At 49.5% G+C, this 23,164-nt stretch overlaps 1 protein-coding gene across 1 annotated transcript in view; it reads right to left on the bottom strand.

The window, feature by feature from the left end:
* Positions 1-256: 256 nt before the first annotated feature.
* The window catches only part of LOC142583737 (uncharacterized), a 39,596-nt gene continuing 16,688 nt past the window's right edge, over positions 257-23,164 (bottom strand). The window contains exons 3-6 of the mRNA XM_075694225.1: positions 16,430-16,671; positions 9,079-9,420; positions 6,056-6,337; positions 257-362 (exon numbers count right to left, since the gene is read on the bottom strand). Coding sequence (XP_075550340.1) covers positions 257-362; positions 6,056-6,337; positions 9,079-9,420; positions 16,430-16,671 — 972 coding nt within the window. The remainder of the gene's footprint in view (positions 363-6,055; positions 6,338-9,078; positions 9,421-16,429; positions 16,672-23,164) is intronic.

Below are 23,164 nucleotides of genomic sequence, written 5' to 3'. Positions count from 1 at the left end.
TGAGAAGACGCTGGAAATCCGCACTCAATAATACAAGCATCAAGTGCTTTCACGGAAGAGCGAAATTCAAGCACTAGGCTCCGACGAGCTCCGAGAGACAATTAGAACCGTCGTACGCGAAGAACTGCGCATGATGTTTCCTCCGACGCAGTCTCAAGTAGCACCCATTGCTGACATCGTCCGAGAGGACATTCAGCAGTCACTTGGAGTCCCTGAATCGCTGCGGCCTCAGCCGGAAGCGATGACCAATGACGCCTTAGTCAGCCGTCACGTAGTCCACGCCCGCGCCAGGACCCGGTAACGCCGCAGTTTCGTCGTTCATCGCCGCCGCCTCCAGCTCGTCCTCCCACTGTCCAGCACAGCTGCTCAAGGAAGAAAGATGTATGGTGCGCCTGCTACAGCTGCCGAGAAGCGGGCCACGTCTACCGCCGGTGCCCATACCGTGACTTGGGACTGCGAGGCTTCGCCGTCAACGCGCCGCGTCCGCAGCTTGGCGAACGGCCTTGTGATATCGCCGACTAGATCGCCGCAACACACTGGAGACCTCGACGTCCTTCGCGTTCGCAGACACCAGGACGCTACTCGTCGCCACAGCGCCGACCGTACACAGGACCAGCCTGTGCCCGATCCGGAAGCCCATATCCGGAAAACCGAGAGCAGCAACCGATGAAGGTGTGGTTGCTGTACGTCGAAATACCGAAGATCCTCCGCCGACGACGATAACGTTTCAAGATATATCTCGACGACGTAGTAATGACAGGCTACCATCTCGACGCAGCCTCGAAGCCAAGAATGCGCAGACAAAAGAAGACGTACGAGCTACAGAACAACACGACGCAGCCGTGTTGTGACGTCACGACCCAATTGCAATAAGGACGGAGAACCACCAGTCTCGATGGGCTCTTCGACGGCCACAACGTCACTGCTCTAGTAGACACAGGAGTCTACTACTCCTGCGTCACCAGTGGGCCCTTAGCCGCAAAGATGAAGACAAGACAAGACTACATGGAACGGCCCTCATATCCGGACAGCTGGAGGACACCTCATAGCACCGACTGGAATCTGCAGAGCAAGAGTTTCAGTGCGTGACCGGACCTACAGTGCGACCTTCATTGTCCTTCAAGAGGGCTCACGCGACATAATACTCGACATAGACTTACTGAATCAACACGGCGTAGTCAGGGACCTAAAGTCGAAGTCGATAACGCCGTCTACTGATCAAGCGATACCGCCGCAGAGGACTTCCAGTGAGCGTGCCTTGAGAGTACTTCGAAACCAAGTTAGGATCCCACCTCGCTCCAGCATTGTCATTTCCGTCTGCACCAAAACACCCGCATACTTAAAGGATATCACTGAGGGCGATCAATGCCTACTGCTTGACCGTGAATTATGTGTCGCAAGAGGGATCGCTCGATTGCAAAAAGCGAAAGAGATGCTGACAAACTTCAGCCAAGAGTTAAGCACATCAACAAGGGAATGACGACGGCATACATTGAGGATATTGTGGAAACCAGCAATGCTATTTATCTTCTCGGATTCTGTCGGATCAACGCAGGCCGTCAAAGTTCGGGAACCAGTCTTCGACATAAATCCAAGTCTTCCCGTGAGCAAGGAGTAACACCTTAAATGTCTGCTACGACAATACGAGTGCTTTACGACGTCATCATGTATTCGACGTCATCATGTCATCTGTATATGTATAATCATGTAATAACCGAAGAATCCACTTGACCACTCCACCAGAGCACTTAGAGAGTTTCGACGCAAGAATGTGAAGCTATAAGGCCATGAAATGCTGCGCAACATCATCCAGCAGTCGAAAAGCCCGTGGGCTTCTCCTGTAGTCATGGCTAAGAAAAAGGACGGAACCCTGTGTTTCGGTGTAGACTAGCGTCGGCTGGAGAATATCACAAAGAAAGACGTGTACACCCCTCCCACGCATGGACGACGCATTGGATCGGCTCTGCAACGATAAGTGCTTCTCGTCGATGTATCTCAAGACTAACTACCGGCAAATAGAAGTCGACAAGAGGGATTGCGAGAAGGCCGCCTTTATAACGCCAGAAGGCCTGTAAGATTTCAAGGTCATGCCATTTGGACAGTGCTCGGCACCTGCAAGGTTCCAACACGTGATGGACACGGTGTTCCAGGGTTGAAGTGCCATACCTGTGTCGTCTACATGGATGACGTGTATTCTTCGCCGGGGATTTCGACGATCAGCTTAGGAGGCTTGGAACAGTACTGGAGGCCATCAAGTCATCAGGGCTCACTTTGAAACAGGAAAAGTACCGCTGCGCTTACGATGAGCTTCTGTTCTTGGGCCACCTCATCAGCAAATTCACCCTGATTCGTCCACCCTGATCCGCAGAAGACATCAGCCATCGCTAAATTTACACAGCCCACCGACAAGAAAGAAGCGCGCAGATTTCTTGGCTTGTCTGCCTGTTACAAGCGCATCGTCAAGAACTTCTGGCGCATCGCCGAGGTTTTAACTTTTCTTACAAAATCAGACGTAGAGTTCAAGTGGTAAACACCGAAAATCGAAGCATTCGAGAAGCTTAAACGGCGCCTGCAGTCAACACCAGCACTCGCCGATTTTGATGAAGACACCGACACCGAAATCCACACCGACGCAAGTAGCCTAGGTCTCGGCGTTGTCCTTAGTACAAAGGAAGGACGAAGTTGAAAACATCATAGCTTACGCTAGCCAGTCATTGTCAAAAGCACAAGGAAATTATTTTACGACAGAGAAAGAATGCCTTGCGATCATTTGAACTACGGCTAAATGTCGGCGTTACCTTCATGACAGGCCCTTTACAGCCGTAAGTGACCACCACGCCTGGTGTTGCTTCACTGAATGGCAACTTCGCTGAATAGCAATGAGCTGACCTGGCGCTAAAAAAACCTCGTCGAGTATTTGGAAGGCAACAACGACGTTGTCCGTAGGGCATTTAGGCGAGGATTGTCTTTGTTTTCCCTGCAAAACGACGTCCCCGTAAAGAGCTTCTAACCACTCCGCACCAAAAATCTTGTCGTTCCCTCAGCACTGCCTCCAGAAGTACTGCACACCCTACATGACGACCCAACCGTTGGTCACCTCGGATTCCCCGGAGGCTATCTAGGATACAAGAAAGGTATTACTGGCCGTGCCGAGACTGTCAGCGACGTAAGACACTGCCGACAAGGTCAGCGGCATTACTACAGCTGATTGAGCTTCCCTGATCGACGATTTCAGCAGATCAAAATGGATTTGTTGGGACCATTTCCGACGTCAACATCTGTAAATAAGTGGATCGTAATAATAATAAGGAGACGCCGAAACGAAAGCTCTGCCTAAAGGTAGTGCCGGCGAAGTTGCTAAATTCCTCTTCTAGAACATCCTGCTGCGACATGGTGCCCCAGAAGTAATCATCACCGACAGAGGAACGGCCTTCACTGCAGAGCTCACCCAAGCCATTTTGCAATACAACCAGACGATCCACAGGAGGACAACTCCTTATCACGCGCAGACGAATGGTCTTACGGAGCGGCTGAACAAGAGCCTCGCCGATATGCTGGCAATGTACATTGACGTCGAGCACAAGACGTGGGACGCCGTCCTGTCGTACGTAACCTTCGCATACAACACGACGGTGCGGGAAATAACGCAGAACGCGTCGTTCCAGCTACTTTACAGCCAGAACCCTACGACAACTCTCAACGCCACACTACCACACGTCACTGACGTAGGGTATCTCGACGTCAACACCTATCTCCAGCGCGCCGAAGAAGCCCGACAGCTCGCCCGCCTGCGCATCAAGAACGAGCAGAGGACCGACAGCCGGCAGTACAACCTTCGACGACGCTACGTCGAGTACAAGGGCGGCCACCATGTTTGGGTTTGGACTTTGATACGCCGATGACGACTTAGAGGGAAACTGTACGCCGTTATTTCGCACCCTACAAGATGATCCGACGCATTGGCGCACTTGACTATGAAGTCTTACCAGACGGCATTTCGCAATCTCAGCGGCGCCTCGCACAATCTGAACTGGTCCACGTGGTGCGTCTTAAGCACTATTATGCCCGCTCGCGAACGTAGGGACTTAGTTTCTTTGCTATTTTGTTGTTGTTGTTGTTTCTTTATTATGCGTGGTTTTGTTTTTGCTTTCGTGTTTGTAGCATCAGGACGGTGTTTTTTTCGCGTGTACTTGTTTATCAGGTGACCGCGTTTCACCGTCTAACAAATGTTATCGCTCAGTGCAAGGTGCGCCTGCATGTATTAGAAGTTTCTCCCGTGCGCACCAGGTCACACGCCATGTAGCAGCTGCATAGGTGTCGGTACAAGGTTATTTGGGATTCCGATGATTTATGTGGCTTCGACCCAATTTGGGTGATTCGTCAAGAAATGAATGAATTTTCTTGAGGAAGAAAATGAAGATTAAGGAGTTTTATATAAATGTCAGAATGAAATACGTGTAAAGCGTGTCTGATTAGATCAAGCAGGCTAGGTGACTGTCACCACTGCGTCTCAAAGGAGGGGCCATTAAATCATCGTCAGCAGCAGCAGCAGCATGCAAGCGTGACACTCGCCATGCGATCTAACTTGCACGCTGCGTGGCTGCGTGGCGTTGATACGTGTCAACTTGACATTTCAGTGCCGCCGGTCTGTGACTTTTAAGGCTAAAGCCTTAAGTGACTCGTTGCAATGGCTCCAGTGATGAAAAAAAAATGAGTGATGCGAAGAAGTCGCAGGTTCGCCCGAAAAGCGAAGCAGCGATTGCGATTACCAATTAGTAGATAACTATAAGATGTAAGGATATAAGTTTCATCGGCCGTATTAAGTTGTAAACATGCGCCTACTAATTAAATTAGTAATGACATAATGTGTACGCGCGACTAAATGAGGGCGTAGAAAGAGATCGACAGACAGAGACAGCGCTGTCTTTGCGTGTCTACTTGTCTACGTCCTTGCTCAGTCGCGCTTAGACATTCTATGACGGATTCAAACCAACTAACCCGCCAACGTCTTTTAACTAAATTACCAAGCACGGTGTCAAGCGTGCACAGGTAAACATGCAAACATCTCGCTCGACGAGCGCGGAAACTCGCTGTCAGAATTCTAAAGCCAGGAATCGTGGCAGCAGCAGGGATCGAATTTACCACCGTGCATTTCTCATTTCAACGCGAACGAAACGGAAGCACGACGCATACGAAGCTACCGGCACTACGCGCACTCTGCGAACATCGAAGATCACTCTGAAGCTGAGACCTGCGCGGGCGCGCACTTTGGCCACGACGCAGATCGCTTCCAAGATAAGGCGCCCGCATGGCCGCGCCGTAAGCAGCAGCCGCCGCTCAATGTAGACAAGCTTCATTGTAAAAGATCAGGTGTCCCGACATGTGGCAGCTGCATATTGCATGTAGCTGGACCTGGTTTCAAGCAGGCTATAGGTGACTATTTCTCACCGTCACGTATCGAATGTGATGCCAATAAATCATCATCATCACGCCATTAACACTGTCGTAGCATACCACGGGTCTAGGGATGCGATATGAGCACCGCGCAGCCTCGATACTCGTGTTTACACTTTGGCACACATTATGGCGCATCCTCGCAAGCTACGAACCGCTGCTGAAGAAGAAAGCGAATCGTAGAATCGCAGCACGCACGCGGCTACAACCAAACATCAGGCTCAGCAGACGGGTGTGCAGAGAGCATCACAAACCGTAGCTCACCGTCAACGCTAGACGGACAGTTCATATCGTTCTCGCTAAAGCGACGCTAACGGACTTCGCCGCCAAGACCCTCTAGCGCGTACTGCTGAAAATGGAGCTTCTATGGAGCCGATCCTCCAGCTTACGCTGTGACTTTCTTGAGTGTACCACGCAGGCCTGTGACTTTCTTGAATGGCTGTACTCAATACGGGAACAGATCAGATCAAGGCAGTAAAATTGAGCGCCAGAGGTGTTTAATGCGAAACCTAACGTAATGCGTAGTCAAAACACGCAAATATCGACTTCCGGCAGTCAGCGCATAAAGTTCTTGCGCCAAGCCCAGCGGAATCGCGCTAACTGTGCGAGTGGCAGGACGAGGATAGTAACCCCGTAGGTGGTCACCACCGCGTAGCCCCAGAGGTGCAGTGCCCGCATGGGTGTCCAGAGCACGGCGTAGTCGAAAGTAGCCTCCCCGCCCAACGGCTTATTGAAAAGGGCGATGCCGTAGCCCGTGTGGTACGCGACGCGGCTCGAACAGGGCGGCACCACCAGCTCCAGAAAGTCCTCCCGTGACAACAGGTAGCGCTCCAGCTGGCCCTGCTCGGCATTCACCATGCTCACGAAATCGGTCGGGTTGCGCCTGCACGAGAAACAAGCACGCGCTTTAACTTAAAGCGCGCACCTCGGGAGCACTTGCCCGCACCCCCACTGTCACAAGGGGAGGGAGGCATGAGTGACATACAGTGCCCACTTTTGAAAGCGGCCACTGGCATTTTCGGCTGCACGCTGAAAACTTCATTGAAACTGCAGCTGAAGCTAAATTTTCTTTCTTAGTAGAATGACCACATAAGTAATGCTTTCCTTTTCTACGTACATCCCTGCTTTGGCAACAACGATTGTCTTTTGTGCCTTCTCAGGACGCCCTGTAGCGTACAACGCGCGGGATTCACCATACACGCTTGCGCTGCGGGTAATGCCTGGCGCTGAGCAGTACCCGCCCTAACAAGCTGCCAGCATGAGCAACTTGCATCATGCCCAGTTTTTTGGGACCACTATATCCGTAGTCTATAACACAATGTGATTGTTACATTTTGAGGGGGAAGTCCGGATAAAGCATTATAATCAGCCGGGGCCAACGACTGGCGTGCCTTACGGCATAAAATCGTTGCATCATCAAAAGCAAGAATTACTTAATCTATGTCCGTTGCACCGTTGCAGTCTCAGTATCTTATCACCATCAGATATCTAATAAAGCCTCTTACAGGTATAACTGTCCAATTTCATAGTGTAATCACGACTTATTGTAAATATGCTCGTGAAAATGACTTTATTTGAACTTGCACAGCTATTTCAATACCAACACTGACTTCAATTTATCTAAAGAGATGTGTCACTTGTGACTGACGATTTCATTTTCAGGCTGTTTCTAAATAAGAGCTAAACTATTACTTTTATCCCGCCAGGAGCAAATATAGGAGATATTTGGCATATTAAAAAAACGAGGGCCACTTTTGGTGATGTGAGGACCACTGATTTTTGGTGAGGGCCCCTTTTTGGTGACTCAACAGTCTGGCTTTGTTAACGACTTAAATTTATCACTTGACGCGGGCTTTCAGGTCGACGCAGTATTTCTGAATTTTTCAAAGGCTTTTGATGGGGTCCCTCACCATAGACTTCTACTGAAATTATCACAGCTTAACATCCACCCTAATGTGCTCGCCTGGATTAAGTACTGTTTATCATCAAAAACTCAGTTCACTTCTGTTAAAAATTCTAACTCATCTTCTGCTCATGTGACATCTGGTGTACGCCAAGGAAGCGTACTCAGTCCTCTACTGTTTCTAATCTATATTAATGATATGCCTGACTGTGGAGGGGCCACAGTTGGACTCTTTGCTGATGATTGCGTAATCTACCGTAACATTACCAATGACACTGACCGCTAATCCCTACAAACTGACCTCAATGCAGTAAGCACATAGTGCTCATCCTGGTTAATGACCCTTCACGTTTCTAAAACAAAACATGTGTCTTTCATTCGTCGTACACCTCGTATTCAAGCCTTACATCCTTGATAGCCCCACTACTGTAGAACTGACAACTTATAAGTACCTTGGCGTGCACATACAGTGTGACTTAACATGGCATCACCATATCGACCTCACCCTTGTATCTGCTAACCGCTCACTTGGTCTTCTTCGACGTAACCTCAAACATGCTCCTATCCACGTAAAAAAGCTTGCTCATGCTACTCTAATACACCATAAAATTGAATATGCCTCGTCTATTTGGGACCCCGATCAGGCCTACGTTATTTCTAACACCCGCCGTGGTTGCTCAGTGGCTATGGTGTTGGGCTGCTGAGCACGAGGTCGCGGGATCGAATCCCGGCCTCGGCAGCCGCATTTCCATGGGGACAAAATGCGAAAACACCCGCGTACTTAGATTTAGCTGCACGTTAAAGAACCCCAGGTGGTCGAAATTTCCGGAGTCCTCCACTACGGCGTGCCTCATAATCAGAAAGTGGTTCTGGCACGTAAAACCCCATAATTTAATGTTTTTTTTCTAACATCGAATCCTTGCAGTGCCGTGCTGTTCGTTTTATTTTTTCAGACTACGCATTCTCTGCAAGCGTCTCAGAACTAAAATAGCGTGCCCAACTGGATGACCTATCGTATCGCCGTAAACTTCCTCGTTTAACACTTTTCCGTAAGCTTTTTCACCATCCATCTCTTAACGACGATTTCTTTCAGTCACCCCATGCCTTCTTTCAACAACGTGTTCATTCTTTCAAAGTTAAACGCGTAAAGTGCCATTCATCCTCTCATGCCAACTCATTCATTCCTCGCACGATCATTCAGTGGGACAATTTGCCATCGCACATTGCCACAGAAACTGACACGATAAAAATTCCAAGGTTTACTGCGCTGTTATGGAAATGTGTAATAATATTTTGTTCATTGTTCTTTTGTTCATCGATTCCTTTCGTAATATGCTTTACGTTTTCATTGCTGTTTTTTTATTATTGTCATATGTATTGTCGTTGTTTTTTCTAATGTGTTCTAATATTAATTATAGTATCGCCCTCCCCCTATGTAGTACCCTCCCCGCGAAGGCCTTTAGGGGTAACATGAATAAAAATAAGTGAACATGTGTAATGCTATATCTTTTTTTCTTTGCGTACTTAATGCTAAAGCTGTGTAATCTAAGGCGGCCAGCACATTACTTGGGCCAGATTCAAATTACGCTAAAACAAGCTGGGCTTGCTCGCTTTTAGTTTTGTAGGGCTAATGACTACGCTCTCAATTCAGCAGATTTTCTCCTTCGTGCTGGAAGTCGCAACCTGTCTGCAAGACAGGTCTGGCAGCACCGGCTCCGCACCTGGTGGTCCGAATGAGGGCAGAAGCCAGCTCGTGGGCCGAAAAGATGACGTCGGGGCTTGACAGGGTCACGGTCCAGTTCAGGCGCACGTCGAGCAGCGGGATGACCGGCGCGTGCGACAGCATTACCCGCACAGAGCCCGGGCGCACGTCTCGCGCCGGCGCGTCCTGGGCCAGCTGCTCGAGGACCAGCGAGTCGACGGGGAACAGCTCGAAGCCGTCGGCCAGCAGGTGAGGCCTGGCGGCGCCGAACTCACGGCGGAAGGCGCGCACCAGCGACACCGTGTGCGGGTCATCCGGCTCGGTGCCCAAGTCCCGCTCACCGGGCAGCACCACCGACACGCTGCAAGGACGCTCTGCTTTAGCGCGGCGCCTCGAATTGTGGGCGATTCCGTCACGTGCTGAGAGAATGGAATTCTCGAGCAGACCGTGGGTCTCGTGGCAGGTCGGCAGTGCAGATTTTGTTGAGCGCCTAATGGTAAACCTGGCAATGCGCTAGTCACATTTCGCAACAAATGAAATCCGAGGACACCTAAGCACTTCTTATGAGTTGTGAATGCGAAAGCATTAATGTCCAATTGAACGTCGCTGACCGGTCCTTCGCGTTATGAACTCCTGGCGGGCAAACAAGCGCGTTGGGACGATTAGCCAATTCACGACTCCTAGGTAGCACAAGGCCGATGCACTTCGATCCATGACGTCATGCTACCTCACCCGACCAACGTATGATCTCCCGAGTAGGCCGCGGAAATTTTGATGTCACTGCTTTCGTCGCGCCCGGCTTGGAAATGGAAATTTCGCTCCAAGTAGCATGAAGTCATCAAGCAGAGTGCACAGGCCTGTTATCTTGGAGGCGCTGGTTTAGCCCACCGGGCAAAACAGTCGGCTTCTGAGCGTGGGTTCGTAGGTTGGAAACTAACTACCAGCAGCGTTATACCTTTCGACATGCTTCTGTTTTTTTTATACATTAATTTCTTTCTAGCGATTACCGAGGTCATGTTAAAGCGAAGGCGAGAGCGTGCGCGGAAAAGGAACGCGCTCATAACGCAGGCTTGCGAGCGTGAGGGCGACGAGGCGTAGCGGCGATGCCCTCTACCCTCACGAAACACCTGGCGCGCCAGGGCCCCAGCAGGTGCGACCTTTCGCCAGCTCTGCTCCGTGGAGGCGCGCACGTGATTGGCGTCGCAGCCAATGGAAATTTAGGAGCCGTTTCTCTGCTACAGACGCCTGCTTTTTCGTTCAATGGGCCATTTGATGCTTTCGCATCAATAAACGTCATCTCCTCAAAATGTAGCTCGGTGTAGCGCTTGTTGTGTATCCTGTTCTCTGTGTGGTGTCTGCTTTTCGCGCCTTAAAAAATATCGCATCGTAAATTACTGCGAGGCTTTAAATATGAATTGGGGAATTTATTCCCGGAACTGCACAGTTGCTTAAGACGGCCGCCGTAGTGAACGGCTCCGAATTCATTTGTGCCACCTGGGATTCTGTAACGCGCACCTAAAGGCACATGTGGCGACGTGGAGTAGAGACAAAACATCAGCTTTCTATGCTCAAGGCCCGAGTGCCAGTAGGGCGCTATACTGGTCCAGATGCAAGCAAATTCGGAAGGCACACTAAGCTTCAGCAAGCCCCTTCTTACCAGAAGAATAATTAGCTTTACTGGTGCCCTATTTAGCCGATACCTTTCTCATAATATTTGCAATTAACCACGTGTCGCAGTGGTTGTGAAGCGCCTGCTCAAGGCTGTGGCCAGACCTGCGAATGTTTCGTGCGAGCGCAAAGTGCCTCTTGCGTGTAATCGCGGACTTCTTTCAGGCTCGAAAAACACTTTCATGTAGCACGCATTGACAAACAGAAAGCTGAATGGGGAGTTTTTCATATTGCGCTACAATTTTCTTATTGACACTTTTCCTCTAACTACAATATTTCAGAAATTCAATAATTAATTATGACTAATCATGTAAGTAGGCGGAATGCAAAACATAATCTGAGTACCTCCAAGCGACGGAAAACAACATTGCTTTGGTTCGGTCCAGCTACGTGGCATATGCATATTTTTAAAGTTTGGTGCATGATAGTTGAGACACCCTCTATAGTAAAAGCAGCAGAATTCTATGTTGACCTGTAGAGTACCCAAAGCAGCTGCGCAACTTTCAGGCTCTGTCTATGACTAGCGATGAAATTAGAGATGCCTTGCAAGACATGCCCCGGGAAAAAGCGGCGGAAAATGGATTAGCAGTATACTTAACATTTTATGCGCATGCACTTTAAGTACACCAGAGGGTTGGAAGAATAACATTAATGCATAAAAAAGGAGACGTGAAAGGATTGAAGAATTGAAGTGAAGGCCGACCAGCTCACTTTCATTATTGTATAATATATTCACCAAGGTAATCTCCACTGGAATCAGGACAACACTTGACTTTAACCAACCAGAAGGTATTCTATGAGAGTCCACTTAATGGACATATCCATTTCGTCTGCTGCTGAAGTGCTGATTGGCTGCGTGGTGCCTCGCTGCCACGGATGCGCAGCGCAGGCCAGCCAATAAGAGCTTCAACAGCAGACGAAATGGAGATGTCCACTAGGGGGACTCTCACAGAATCCCTCCCCCGTTCTGAATGAAAAAAGCTCAACAAGTTAATGAGCGCCCTGAAAGCGATGGAAGAAAAATGACCCGCCGTGGTTGCTCAGAGACTATGATGTTGAGCTGCTGAGCACGAGGTCGCGGGATCGAATCCTAGGCACTGTGGCCGCATTTCGATGGAGGCGAAATGAGAAAACACCCGTGTACTTAGATTTAGGCGCACGTTAAAGAACCCCAGGTGGTCGAAATTTCCCAGTCCTCCACTACGGCGTGCCTCATAATCAGAAAGTGGTTTTGGCACGTAAAACCCTATAATGTATTAAAGAAAACATTTAGGCAGAACGTAAAGGCACAGAGAGAGAGCGGTGTGGATCAGAAAGCATGTGGAGATTGCCGATATTCTAGTTGACATTAAAAGGAAAACATGGAGCTGGGCAAGGCCATGTAATGCGTAGGTCAGATAACCGGTGGACAATTAGAATTACAGAATGGGCGCCAAGCTGAAGGAAGCGCAGTCGAGAGAGAGGGCAAATAATAAAGGAAAGGTAGGGAGGTTAACCAGGACTGAGCCCGCTTGGCTACCCTACACTGGGGAAAGGAAAAAGGGGAAAAGCGCAGTCGAGGACGGTGAAAAGCTAGGTGGGGTGAGCCCGGGTGGCTACCCTACGCTGGGGAAAGGGAAAACAGGAAAAGCGCAATTGAGGACGGTAAAAAACTAGGTGGGGTGAGCCCGGCTGGCTACCCTACACTGGGGAAAGGAAAAGAGGAAAAGCGCAGTCGAGGACGGTAAGAAGCTAGGTGGGGTGAGCCCGGTTGGCTCCCCTACACTGGGAAAAGGGAAAAGAGGAAAAGCGTAGTCGAGGACGGTAAAAAACACTAGGTGGGATGAGCCCGGTTGGCTACCCTACACTGGGGAAAGGAAAAAGAGTAAAAGCGCAGTCGAGGACGGTAAAAGGCTAGGTGGGGTGAGCCCGGTTGGCTACCCTACACTGGGGAAAGGGAAAAGAGAAAAAGCGCTGTCGAGGACAGTAAAAAGCTGGGTGGGGTGAGCCCGGTTGGCTACCCTACACTGGGGAAAGGGAAAAGAGGCAAAGCGCAGTCGAGGACGGTAAGAAGCTAGGTGGGGTGAGCCCGGTTGGCTGCCCTACACAGGGGAAAGGGAAAAGAGGAAAATCGCAGTGGAGGACGGTAAAAAACACTAGGTGGGTGGGCCGGTTGGCTACCCTACACTGGGGAAAGGAAAAAGAGGGAAAGCGCCGTCGAGGACGGTAAAAGGCTAGGTGGAGTGAGCCCGGTTGGCTACCCTTCACTGGGGAAAGGGAAAAGAGGAAAAGCGCAGTCGAGGACGGTAAAAAGCTAGGTGGGGTGAGCCCGGTTGGCTACCCTACACTGGGGAAAGGGAAAAGAGGAAAAGCGCAGTCGAGGATGGTATAAATCTAGGTGGGGTGAGCCCGGTTGGCTACTCTACACTGGGGAAAGGGAAAAGAGGAAAAGCGCAGTCGAGGACGGTAAAAAGCTAAGTGGGGTATGCCCGGTTGGCTACCCTACACTGGGGAAAGGGAAAAGAGGAAAAGCGCTGTCGAGGACGGTAAAAAGCTAGGTGGGGTTATAAAATTAGGAAATTTCAGGCGCAAGTTGGAATCAGCTAGCTGAAGACAGGGGTAATTTAACGTCGCTGGGAGAGGCATCGGTCCCAGATTGGTCATAAAAAGAAAGAAGGAAAAGAGGCTGACGATGATGGAAGCACAGAACGAGAGCCTTTTTTTTAATCATTTCGCCTCTACCACAGCCGCCATGGCCGCGAATAGAAACCGCGGCCTCGTGCTCATAATCACAGCAACACACCCGCTAAGGCGCCGCGTCGGCCATAGGTTCTAATATAGATGTTTGCCTCTCTTTTCATTTCTCACCATCAAGGTGTCATAACACGTCATTAACTCATCCAATTTTGCACAGCGCACAAACTACCAAAAAGAACAGGAAGGGGAGGGGACAAACGCTGGTCAAACAGCTCAAATGTTATTTAGAATGACACGCGTAATTGTGTGTCGTTATCCGGTGAGCGCATTTCACCGGCTAACGAACGTTGAAATTTATCGCTCAGCGCAAGAGGCGCCTCTAATTGGGTATCACCAGTTTCCCGAATGTTATCGCTGGTTCTATCTGTTCGTCTGTTTTCGCCGAACCCTGTGCAACTATATTGCATGCGCCACGCGAGCAGCTGCAATGACGCTGGAATCAGCGACGAATCACGTATCGATAGCCGACGCGCTCGACGATGGCAGACTTCGCTCGCCGCTATCGTGGTGCTTTAGTGTTACTTGTTTTGTTGCGCACAAGTTCACCCAATAAAGAGTTAAATGCATATCTCACAATGTTTTGACACTGCGTCGCTCTTCACCGTCACTACGACGTGGCAAGATTATGTAAACATTTAAAAGGAATTATGCTGATCACGTATATGATAAACGTCACGCAAGCCAGAACAATCAATATAAGCAATCGTTTGATAAAGAAACTTGATTTACCAACAAACTTGTCTTTATTCTCGATGATGTTTTACACCACTGCCAATTTCACGTGTCTGCTCTACGCGGTGCTTCATAAAGACCAAGGTATCCGCAAAGGCACGCAGCCGCAATCACGGCAATGGCTATGGCAATGTGCGAAAAAGCAGCTCCTTTTGATACACGTCATTAAATTATTCATTTTGAACGCTCATGTAGTCTGTATCACTTCTAAATCAAATTTTTGTTGTATCTGATAGCTTCTGCGCTGTGCAACAACTGATAATAAATTTTCAACTCGCCCACTTTTCTATACTCCGTTGCAGACATGAGGAGCACCGCTGTGAAAGCTACGCAAGTAGTTCGGTTCCCGACTACTTGGAAACTTATCACTCCGCGCGTTCTGTCCATACGTTGGCACAGGCCAACGGTGCTTGCTCGCGGTAGCCCAACGTCTCCTGGATAGCGCGAGGCCGGTGCACTTTCATTCGAGACGTGACGCCACCTTGCCCGACTGCCATAGAATCTAATGGGGACGCTCCCAAGTCAGCCACGGTGATTTTGACGTCATCGCTTTCGTCACGCCGGGCTTGGAAATGGAAATCTCGGTCGAAGTAGCATGATGTCATAAAGCAGAATGAACAGGCCTGCTATCTAGCAGGCGCTGGCTAGCCTGCACGTAAGGCTGCCGCAACGGGCTGAAAATGAAAAAACCCCGAAAAGAAAAACTAAACGCAAATTCATCTAAAACAACGAATTAGCAGCAGTATACCGCAGTTTATGTTTCTAAGGATCAATTTTTTTTCGAACACTGAGCCTATATATAAAGGGTAGTTTCGCAAAGTAGCGGTGAGAAACATTAGGGGTGTGACTCGAAACTTCTGTATAATTAATCGAATGGTGTCTTATCCGATTCGGTCTTCGAATCAAACAGCGACTATTTGTAAGGGTATTTTGCGAATACATTTGCGAATACAATTTTGCGAATACGTCAACTGCGCCTAAGTAAACGAAATTGTAGCAAAAGTACGGTAAATTTTCACCCCCGTAGGCATAGTATAGGCATAAGACACCGAAGCACTTCTTATGAGTTCTGAATTCGACAGCATTTTGTCCACTGAATGCCGCTGAGCGGTGCTTCGAGTTTTATGCGGTGAATATTGTTTTCGAGTTTTGCTGCAGGGTACGTTATTGAGTGATGCAGATCCGCTGCTGTTTCACTGCATCGGATTGAAGCATCTGCCCTTCGCCTTTCTGTGCTAAACGCTCACTGCATTCCTCGGGGCTCGTCGCCACCGCTCCGTGTTTTGGAGCAAACAGACGCTCGCGTTCTGATGACAATGGTAATCTAAAGGAAATGACGCTTGATTCCGCAACCCCTGGGGGAGCAGGGCGAAGCGCCGTCAGGGGAGGAGGAGTGGGTAGCGAAAGAGGATAGAGAAAGTGGGAGGGTGAGGCCCCACTATGTGCGACAGGTGGCAGTCCTCGGCAAAGGAGTCGCGTTCTCAGCCCCGTTTCGCTGCATATCGACAATGTTCTGTGTGGCTCTCCCTATCTGCTCCTTGGAGGCATGCTCGTGACGTAGCGTCGCGGCGATGCCCTCTCCCCTCGCGCAGCAGCTAAACGCGCTGCAACAGGCCTGTGTTCCGATTCGCCCGCTCTGCGCCCTCGAGGCACGCTCGTGACGTGGCGGCGCAGCCAATGGGAATTTAGGCCCCGTTTCGCTGCTACAGATGCCGCCGCCTATCTCGTTCAATGGGGCATTTGGCGATTTCGCATCAAAACACTTGCGTAGTGCAGCAGGCTGTGTCACTTAGGTAGCCATGCCTTACAGGCTGTACAGCGATCATTCGCACTCTGAAGAGCCCTGTGGATGCGAAGAAATTGCTTGTTTGCTCCTAATGCTCCATTTATGCTTTTAATAAACAGCGCTTCATAAAGTATTGTGCAAGAAACTTGTCAACCTTAAGGATACTGGGCTGTGAACTTCGTGTTAATTGTGATAATGGCTATTCATTATTCTAAAACTATTCCAAAGGTATTCGATATTCCATTCCATTCGCTTCTGGCACTATTCGATGCCTACTTGATTCGGTCTTAAAATCACTATTCGCACGTCCCTAAAGAAGATCGAACTCTTCCCAAGTGCGAACGCAGCCGCTGCGAGAGAGTCTCCTTAACCTAGACGGCGTTGCAGTCGATGTCTGAAACGAAGTACACAATACGCCCAGTGCGTGCCGCTCGGCGTCGCCGCTCACGTGGACTCGTTGAGCGGCCCGAAGAGATCCCAGAAGCGCTGCCTGAGCTCCTCCGTCTCGTCGGGCAGCGCCGGCGGCTCGGCGAACAGATCACCCAGGAAGGCGACCGCGTGCGGCTGCACGTGCTCCAGCGCGGCTCGGAAGGTGCGCCGCACGAACCGCTCGTCGTCCCACGCCGACAGCGACTCGAACGCGCCCGGCGAGCGGGACAGCCGCGAGTCCGCCACCAGCAGCAACCGCAACTGCACGCAACCGCCGTGAGGGCCTGGAAACTCTGCGAGTCTCACCGGTCGGCCGCAAATGTTCCAGTGCCACAACATCGGGGGTACACTAAAGGGAAATACTGACTCGCACCTTCATCACTCTGCCTTGTTTCTGTCTTCGTTCTCATGTCGCCGCTAATTTTTACGTTACTTGCAGTTCTACCCACTCTTGCTATAGCCCTAATATAATTCTACAGTATAAATAAATAAATAAATAAATAAATAAATAAATAAATAAATAAATAAATACAACAAATTTCAATCGAGACAGGCGTTCTGTATGCTGAGAAATTACGTGCTCTCCAGGGATAAAGCTTCCCTTTAACTCAACACTCTTGCGCTGCAATGTTGACAATTGGGCGAGTTGGGGATTAAACGTTTTAGTGTGTGAAGCCTCGCACAGTACGCACGACAAAAAAAAAAACAAGAGCTGCTTGTTCGTCTATTCTCTGTGCCGTGCGCACTGTGCACTGCATCCCGCTTGCGGCGTCGCTGTCCGGCCGTTGCTCTATAGCTCTGCGATTGCTGTCGCCTTTGCGCCGCCGATGTCATCAATTAAAGGCTGAACAAAAAAAAAAAGCCCATCAGCCCTTCCTCAACCTCTAGGCTGTTTCACATGGCGCGATTGGGGCGAAAGAAATCGTTCTGCCGCGCACGTCGCAGAGCGATTTTAACTGACAGCTTCCACATGCGTCTGCGGCAGCGAGATTTCCGTCGCAGCGATGCGCGAGGTTGCCCCGTGCTCTCGAAGTACCCATGCCTGCATCGTTAAAACAACATGACACTAGTCAAATATTCGCATTTTCCTATTATTATTCCATAATTGAATAAGTACACCATTTTTTAACGTTTAAAAGCGTTGAGACTTTACGACAGCTTGCACATGCGGTGAACGACACGCTACACAACACCGCAAGAATGAACGTTGTCAGGATTGGGGGCTCAATCCCACCGCTCGTGATCCGTTGTCAAGAATGGAGTCCGGCATGAATTCGAAGGTAGCTGGCCCATGCCGTCGTCCAACTTGTCCACGCTGAGGACGTTGATGAAGGGAAGGACTGCTTCTCACCGAGAACGAGGAATATGGGTTTATTTACAGTATTTACATGCACTTCATCAGTCTAGCATGACTGCGAGAGAAAGTACGTCAGTCTAACACGACTGCTTGAGAGAGTGTCTCAGTCCAACATGACTGCTTAAGAAAAGTGTGTCGAGCATCCGCACAACAGCAGTTTTTAAACACTCGGTCTTCCCGCGATACAAGGTGACGCGAACGTTCGTTTAGTCATCGTAAACTAGCCGCCTCTCCTTGGTACGGTTTACACACACACATGCACACACACACGTGTTCACGGTCCGAAACCGACACCACACGAATTTCGTAGAACTCGGAGGGGCACCCGGGTAGCAAGCCCGGGTAGCCATTGTCCTGCGTCTCCGTCGGCGCGTGGAAAGGGGCCTTCGTCGGCGTTCCCGCGGCAACTCCCCCACTCATAGCAGGACAGGGCGGCATTATCGTGTGGTGCACAAAGCCTGCTTCGTCGAACTCCTTCAGTCACAACGACGACGAGGCTAGAGCGTAACGGTGGCGTTTTCAGCACAAAGCCTGATTCGTCAAATGCATCCTACCTGAAACTACGGAGCGTGGAGGATGCGCGTATTGTTCCCGACACAAAGTGTATCTAGTCACGCCGTGGCTAGAGGTTGGCGGCGGAGTTCCAAGATGAGGTTGCCACCAGTGGCGTAAATGGCTGGCAAACTTGCAATGCAGCTGGCCGTTCTTCACAGCGCCTCCATGGCCCGGAAAGTCTCGACTGTCTAGCGCAGTTAACCACTGGGCAGGAAGAGAACGGCTGGTGGCCAGGGGGTGATGCCTTGGTTCGCAGCGACCACTTGTGTAATGTCACCGCCCCTAAATATTCAACAATAATAATAATAATATTTGGGGTTTTACGTGCCAAAACCACTTTCTGATTATGAGGCACGCCGTAGTGGAGGACTCCGGAAATTTTGACCACCTGGGGTTCTTTAACGTGCACCTAAATCTAAGCACACGGTGTTTTCGCATTTCGCCCCCATCGAAATGCGGCCGCCGTGGCCGGGATTCGATCCCGCGACCTCGTGCTCAGCAGCCCAACACCATGGCCACTGAGCAACCACGGCGGGTAAATATTCAACAAGGACAGGCAACTGCAAAGTGAACCCCGCAACACGGCTCTGCGCCGAGATGACGTACATTGGCTCTCACTTTAGACCCGCTAGGCTTCAAAAAAAGATAACTGCAGAAACAAAAAATGCTGCATTTCGCTATGCCCATTTCTGAAGCAATTTCGTGCTGACAAATTCAGCAATCATGGAGGGAATCCTGCTAAATGAGAGGGGATCTTCTTGGCTTAATAATATTACCACTAGTAACTGTAAAATTTAGGCGCGACACTCAAACGCAGAATTCAAATTAGCCTGCTCAAACCATCCGCATTGCTATGCAACATTTCCTTCTTATATCTAAAGAAGAAGTTGTACTCTTGGAGAGTGAGGCTCCATCGGTGCAAGCGGCCATTTTTGTGTGACATTTGATTGAACCACGTCAGAGGACAGTGGTCGGTCTCGAAGGCGAACTTCGCTCCGTACAAGTAACAAGACAACTTCTGGGCGGCCCAAACTAAACAAGCGCATTCTTTCTCTGAAGCGCTGTAGGCTTCCTCTCTTACATTTAGTTTACGGCTGGCATAGAGGATAGGATGCTCCACATTATCGTCGCCGACCTGACTAACTACCACGCTCATACCTCTGTCGCTTGCGTCGCATTGAACTATGAATTCCTTTGTGTAGTCTGGCGCCCGAAGCACAGGACGAGAAACCAATAGCGTTTTCAAGCTTTGGAAAGCGTTCTCTTTGTCCTTATCCCAGTGTACGCTACTCGGTGCTCCCTTTCGGGGGGCGTCCGTTAATGGACTTGCCGTTTGCGAGTAATTCGGAATGTACCGTTGATAGTACCCCACAAGTCCCAAAAATGAACGAAGGTCTGTTTTCGTGCGCGGCTGAGAAAATTGTCCAATCGTAGCTATTTTCAGCTCGGCCGGCCGTCTCGTGCCTTGGCCGACAACATGGCCCAGATAAGTAACCTGTAAACAACCAAATCTACACTTTTCCGCTTTCATCGTTAAGCCGGCATCCCTCAACCGTGAGAACACCTGTTTGAGGTGCGATACGTGTCGTTTCCAGCTGTCCGAAAAAATTGCTACATCATCCAGACATGGCAAGGCGAACTCCTGCAAGTCTTTTAGGACAATATCCATTAACTTAGAGAAGCTAAACGGCGTGTTCTTCAGCCCGAAGCTGAGGGCGAGAGGGCGAAAAGTGCCTACAAGCGATATGAATGCGGCATAGCGGCTGGCGCTTTCTGAAAGGGGAACTTGCCAGTACCCCCGCACGAGATCTATAATTGAAATCTATTTAGCAGCGCTAACCTTTTCAATTCGTTTCTCAATGTTGGGTATCGGGTACAGCTATTGATGGCATTTAACTTGCTGTAGTCAACACGTGAACGAGGGTCCTTGTTAGGGGTTTCTATCAGTATTAGCGGTGACGTGTAGTCACTCTCAGCGGGCTCAATAACTCCCAACTCTAGCATGCGCTGTATCTCTGCATCCATAATCTCTCTCTGTCTTGGAGACACCCTGTAAGGCTTTGATCTTATGGGTTCGGTTGATGTCAGCTCTATTTCATGCGTTATTAGTGCGGTTCTACCTGGCCGATCGCTGAATCTGTCGAGATATTCCCCTAACATCCCTTTTAGCTCATCTAGCTGCTCGGGTCTTAGAGCGTGCGAGCTTACCGAATGTTTTACTACTTCTTCTAGGCCGATTTTAGAGTTGGAGGTCGCCCTATACTCCTTAAACTTGGTACCAGTGCCATCCTGCTCTTCGATGGTATAGTTAACGACTCCGCTCCGCTCTACATACGGCTTCATCAAACTGCAGTGATATATCCTCACTTCCTTCCTGCGACCGGGCATTTTCAGAACATAGTTAGTATCTGAAAGTTTGTGCCCAGTGAACTTCAAGCTTGTTCTTTCTTGAAGATTTCAGGATCATTACCTGGTCTCCGGCGTTAAACGTATGAAGCCTCGCATTCTTGTCGTAATAGAATTTTGCGTTCTTTTGCGCTACTCCCATGTTCTTGGGTTGCTTGGGTTGCGCTTAGCCGTTCCAGCAAATTTAGCACGTATTCAGCCACTGTTGGACTCTCACCTCTTTCCTCCCACATCTGTCTTAACATTCTCAGTGGAGAATGGAGTGTCCTCCCATACACTAGTTCTCCTGGCGAGAACCCTGTCGCTTCATGTGGAACCGTTCGCAAAGCAAACAAAGTTGCCGGCAGACAGTTCTCCCAGTCCTCCTTGTACTCGTAACAGAGCGCACGCAAAACTCGCTTAAGCACCGAATGCTACGTCTCTACACTGTTTGAATGAAGGTGAAATACAGAACTGTGTATTGCAAGAATGCGGAAGTCATTGCGCTCGTGAATACTGACCCTTGATCGGCCTGAATTTCGGCTGGAACCCCAACTCGTGCAAACACTGTCAAAAGCACGTCTACTACTTCGGTGGAGCTGAGCTCTTTCAGAGGGATTGCTTCTGGAAACTTTGTAGACGGACACAGCATGGTAAACAAGTACCTGTAACCCAATATTGTTTTTGGAAGAGGCCGTACCGTGTCTATAACAAGTCGTCTGAAAGGCTCTGTTATTAAGGGCACTACCTTCAGTGGAGCTTTCCATGTCTCTCCTGGTTTACCAGAACGCTGGCAGGCGTTACATGATCTTACAAAGTTTTCTACGTCTTTGAAACAGCCAGGCCAGTAGTATTCCATAAGCAATCTTTCCTTTGATTTGTTTATGCCTAGGTGGCTGGACCACCCATTTTCATGACAGAGACTCAAAAGGTTCTCCCTATACTTAGTAGGTACGACTAACTGATTCAAAATCCTACCCTTTCGATCCCTGTAGTGCCGATACAACAATCCTCCTCTCTCATGTATCGTCACGTTGCGCCTAGCAATGCCTTCTTTAGCTGTGTGGTGTAATTTAGCTAAGCTCTCATCATTCTTTTGCTCGGCTGCCAGTGACTCTCATTCCACACGTAAGAGCTGATCAAAGTTCTTTGAGGCCGGTGATAAGAACGGCCCTGTCTCACTTGTGAGTGCGTCAGCTTGCTCTTCCTGCAGGCTTAAACTTTGACACCCTATTGATACGCTCTCATTGAGCTGGTCTTCTGGCAGGCTTTCCTCAACCGTTTTTTCCCCTCGAGCCTAGCTCGGATTCGGTTACTAAAGTTACTTCTTTTGCTACTTCCGCTGGAGCAGCTTGTGCATTTTCGGCCGAAAGCAACGCGATTTTTCGAGCTTGGCCTCGCGTCAATGCCTGTACTACGCCCTCTCCCAGTTTAAGCCCTTTTTCACGCAGTAACTGATTTGAACGTATCGAGAAGTTGTAAGGGTACTGCAGTGACAAAAATTTGGAAACTGCAGCCTCGGTCTCTAGTTCCCGGAATGGTCCACTGATTTTGACTTGGGCCATGGGAAGACACACGCTGTGTTCTTCTACAACCTGTTTGATCCATCTACTTCTCCGGTGAAGTCATCTACCGTCTTAGCACTCGGCATGGTTTGCCATTAACTTGCAGGTCGTGAAGATATGGACTTAAAAGTTTCATATTCTCGTGTTTTTCCTCTACGTAGGAGAAAACTACGCTAGGCTTCCCGCAGTTTACAGCTATATTTCCCAGTTTTGGCATTTGTAACGGCGAATTGGTCGAAAAGATTCGAATGTTCTTTCCTGTTCTTTTTGTGTGGTTTCTCCGTTAAGTTTCTCCTCGCTCTTTTCTGCGGGCTTTTTCTCCATGTCTACAGGCTCCGATCGTCTAGTCTGCGAACCCCTTTTGAACGGAAATGGTTTCCGCGGTCCATTTCGACGGTCCCAGTTTCCGCCCTCGGCGTGCAACTTTCTATGCGTTGCGTACTCTTAGGCTAATTCAGCCGCCCTTTCCACAGTGTTTACATTCCCTCTGTCTTGCATCCACAGTTTCACAGCTTGGGGGATGGTTTTGTAAAGCTGCTCTAGACACATGCATTCAATGATCATGTCTCTGCTGTCGTGCGCTTCCGCGCTTTTCAGCCACTCGACTAGGTTGGCCTTTAGGCTATATGCTAACTGCGGATATCCCTCGCTATCTTTCTTGCCTGTGCTCCTAAACTTTTGTCGAAAAGCTTCGGCAGAAAGGCGGTATTTCTTCAGAGGACTTGCCTTAACTTTTGCATAATCATATGCATCCTGTGCACTCAGTCTGGCGATTACTTCCGCCACCTCACACGGCAACATAGACAGCAACCGCTGTGGCCATGTACTCGGGCCGAAGTTCATCTTTTCGCAAGTCCTTTCAAAATTGCTTAGGAACAAGCCTATGTCGGTC

Source organism: Dermacentor variabilis, chromosome 5 (genome assembly GCF_050947875.1).
Source record: "Dermacentor variabilis isolate Ectoservices chromosome 5, ASM5094787v1, whole genome shotgun sequence".
In the NCBI taxonomy this organism is placed as follows: Eukaryota; Metazoa; Arthropoda; class Arachnida; order Ixodida; family Ixodidae; genus Dermacentor; species Dermacentor variabilis.
This window is presented reverse-complemented; position numbering and strand designations above follow the sequence as displayed.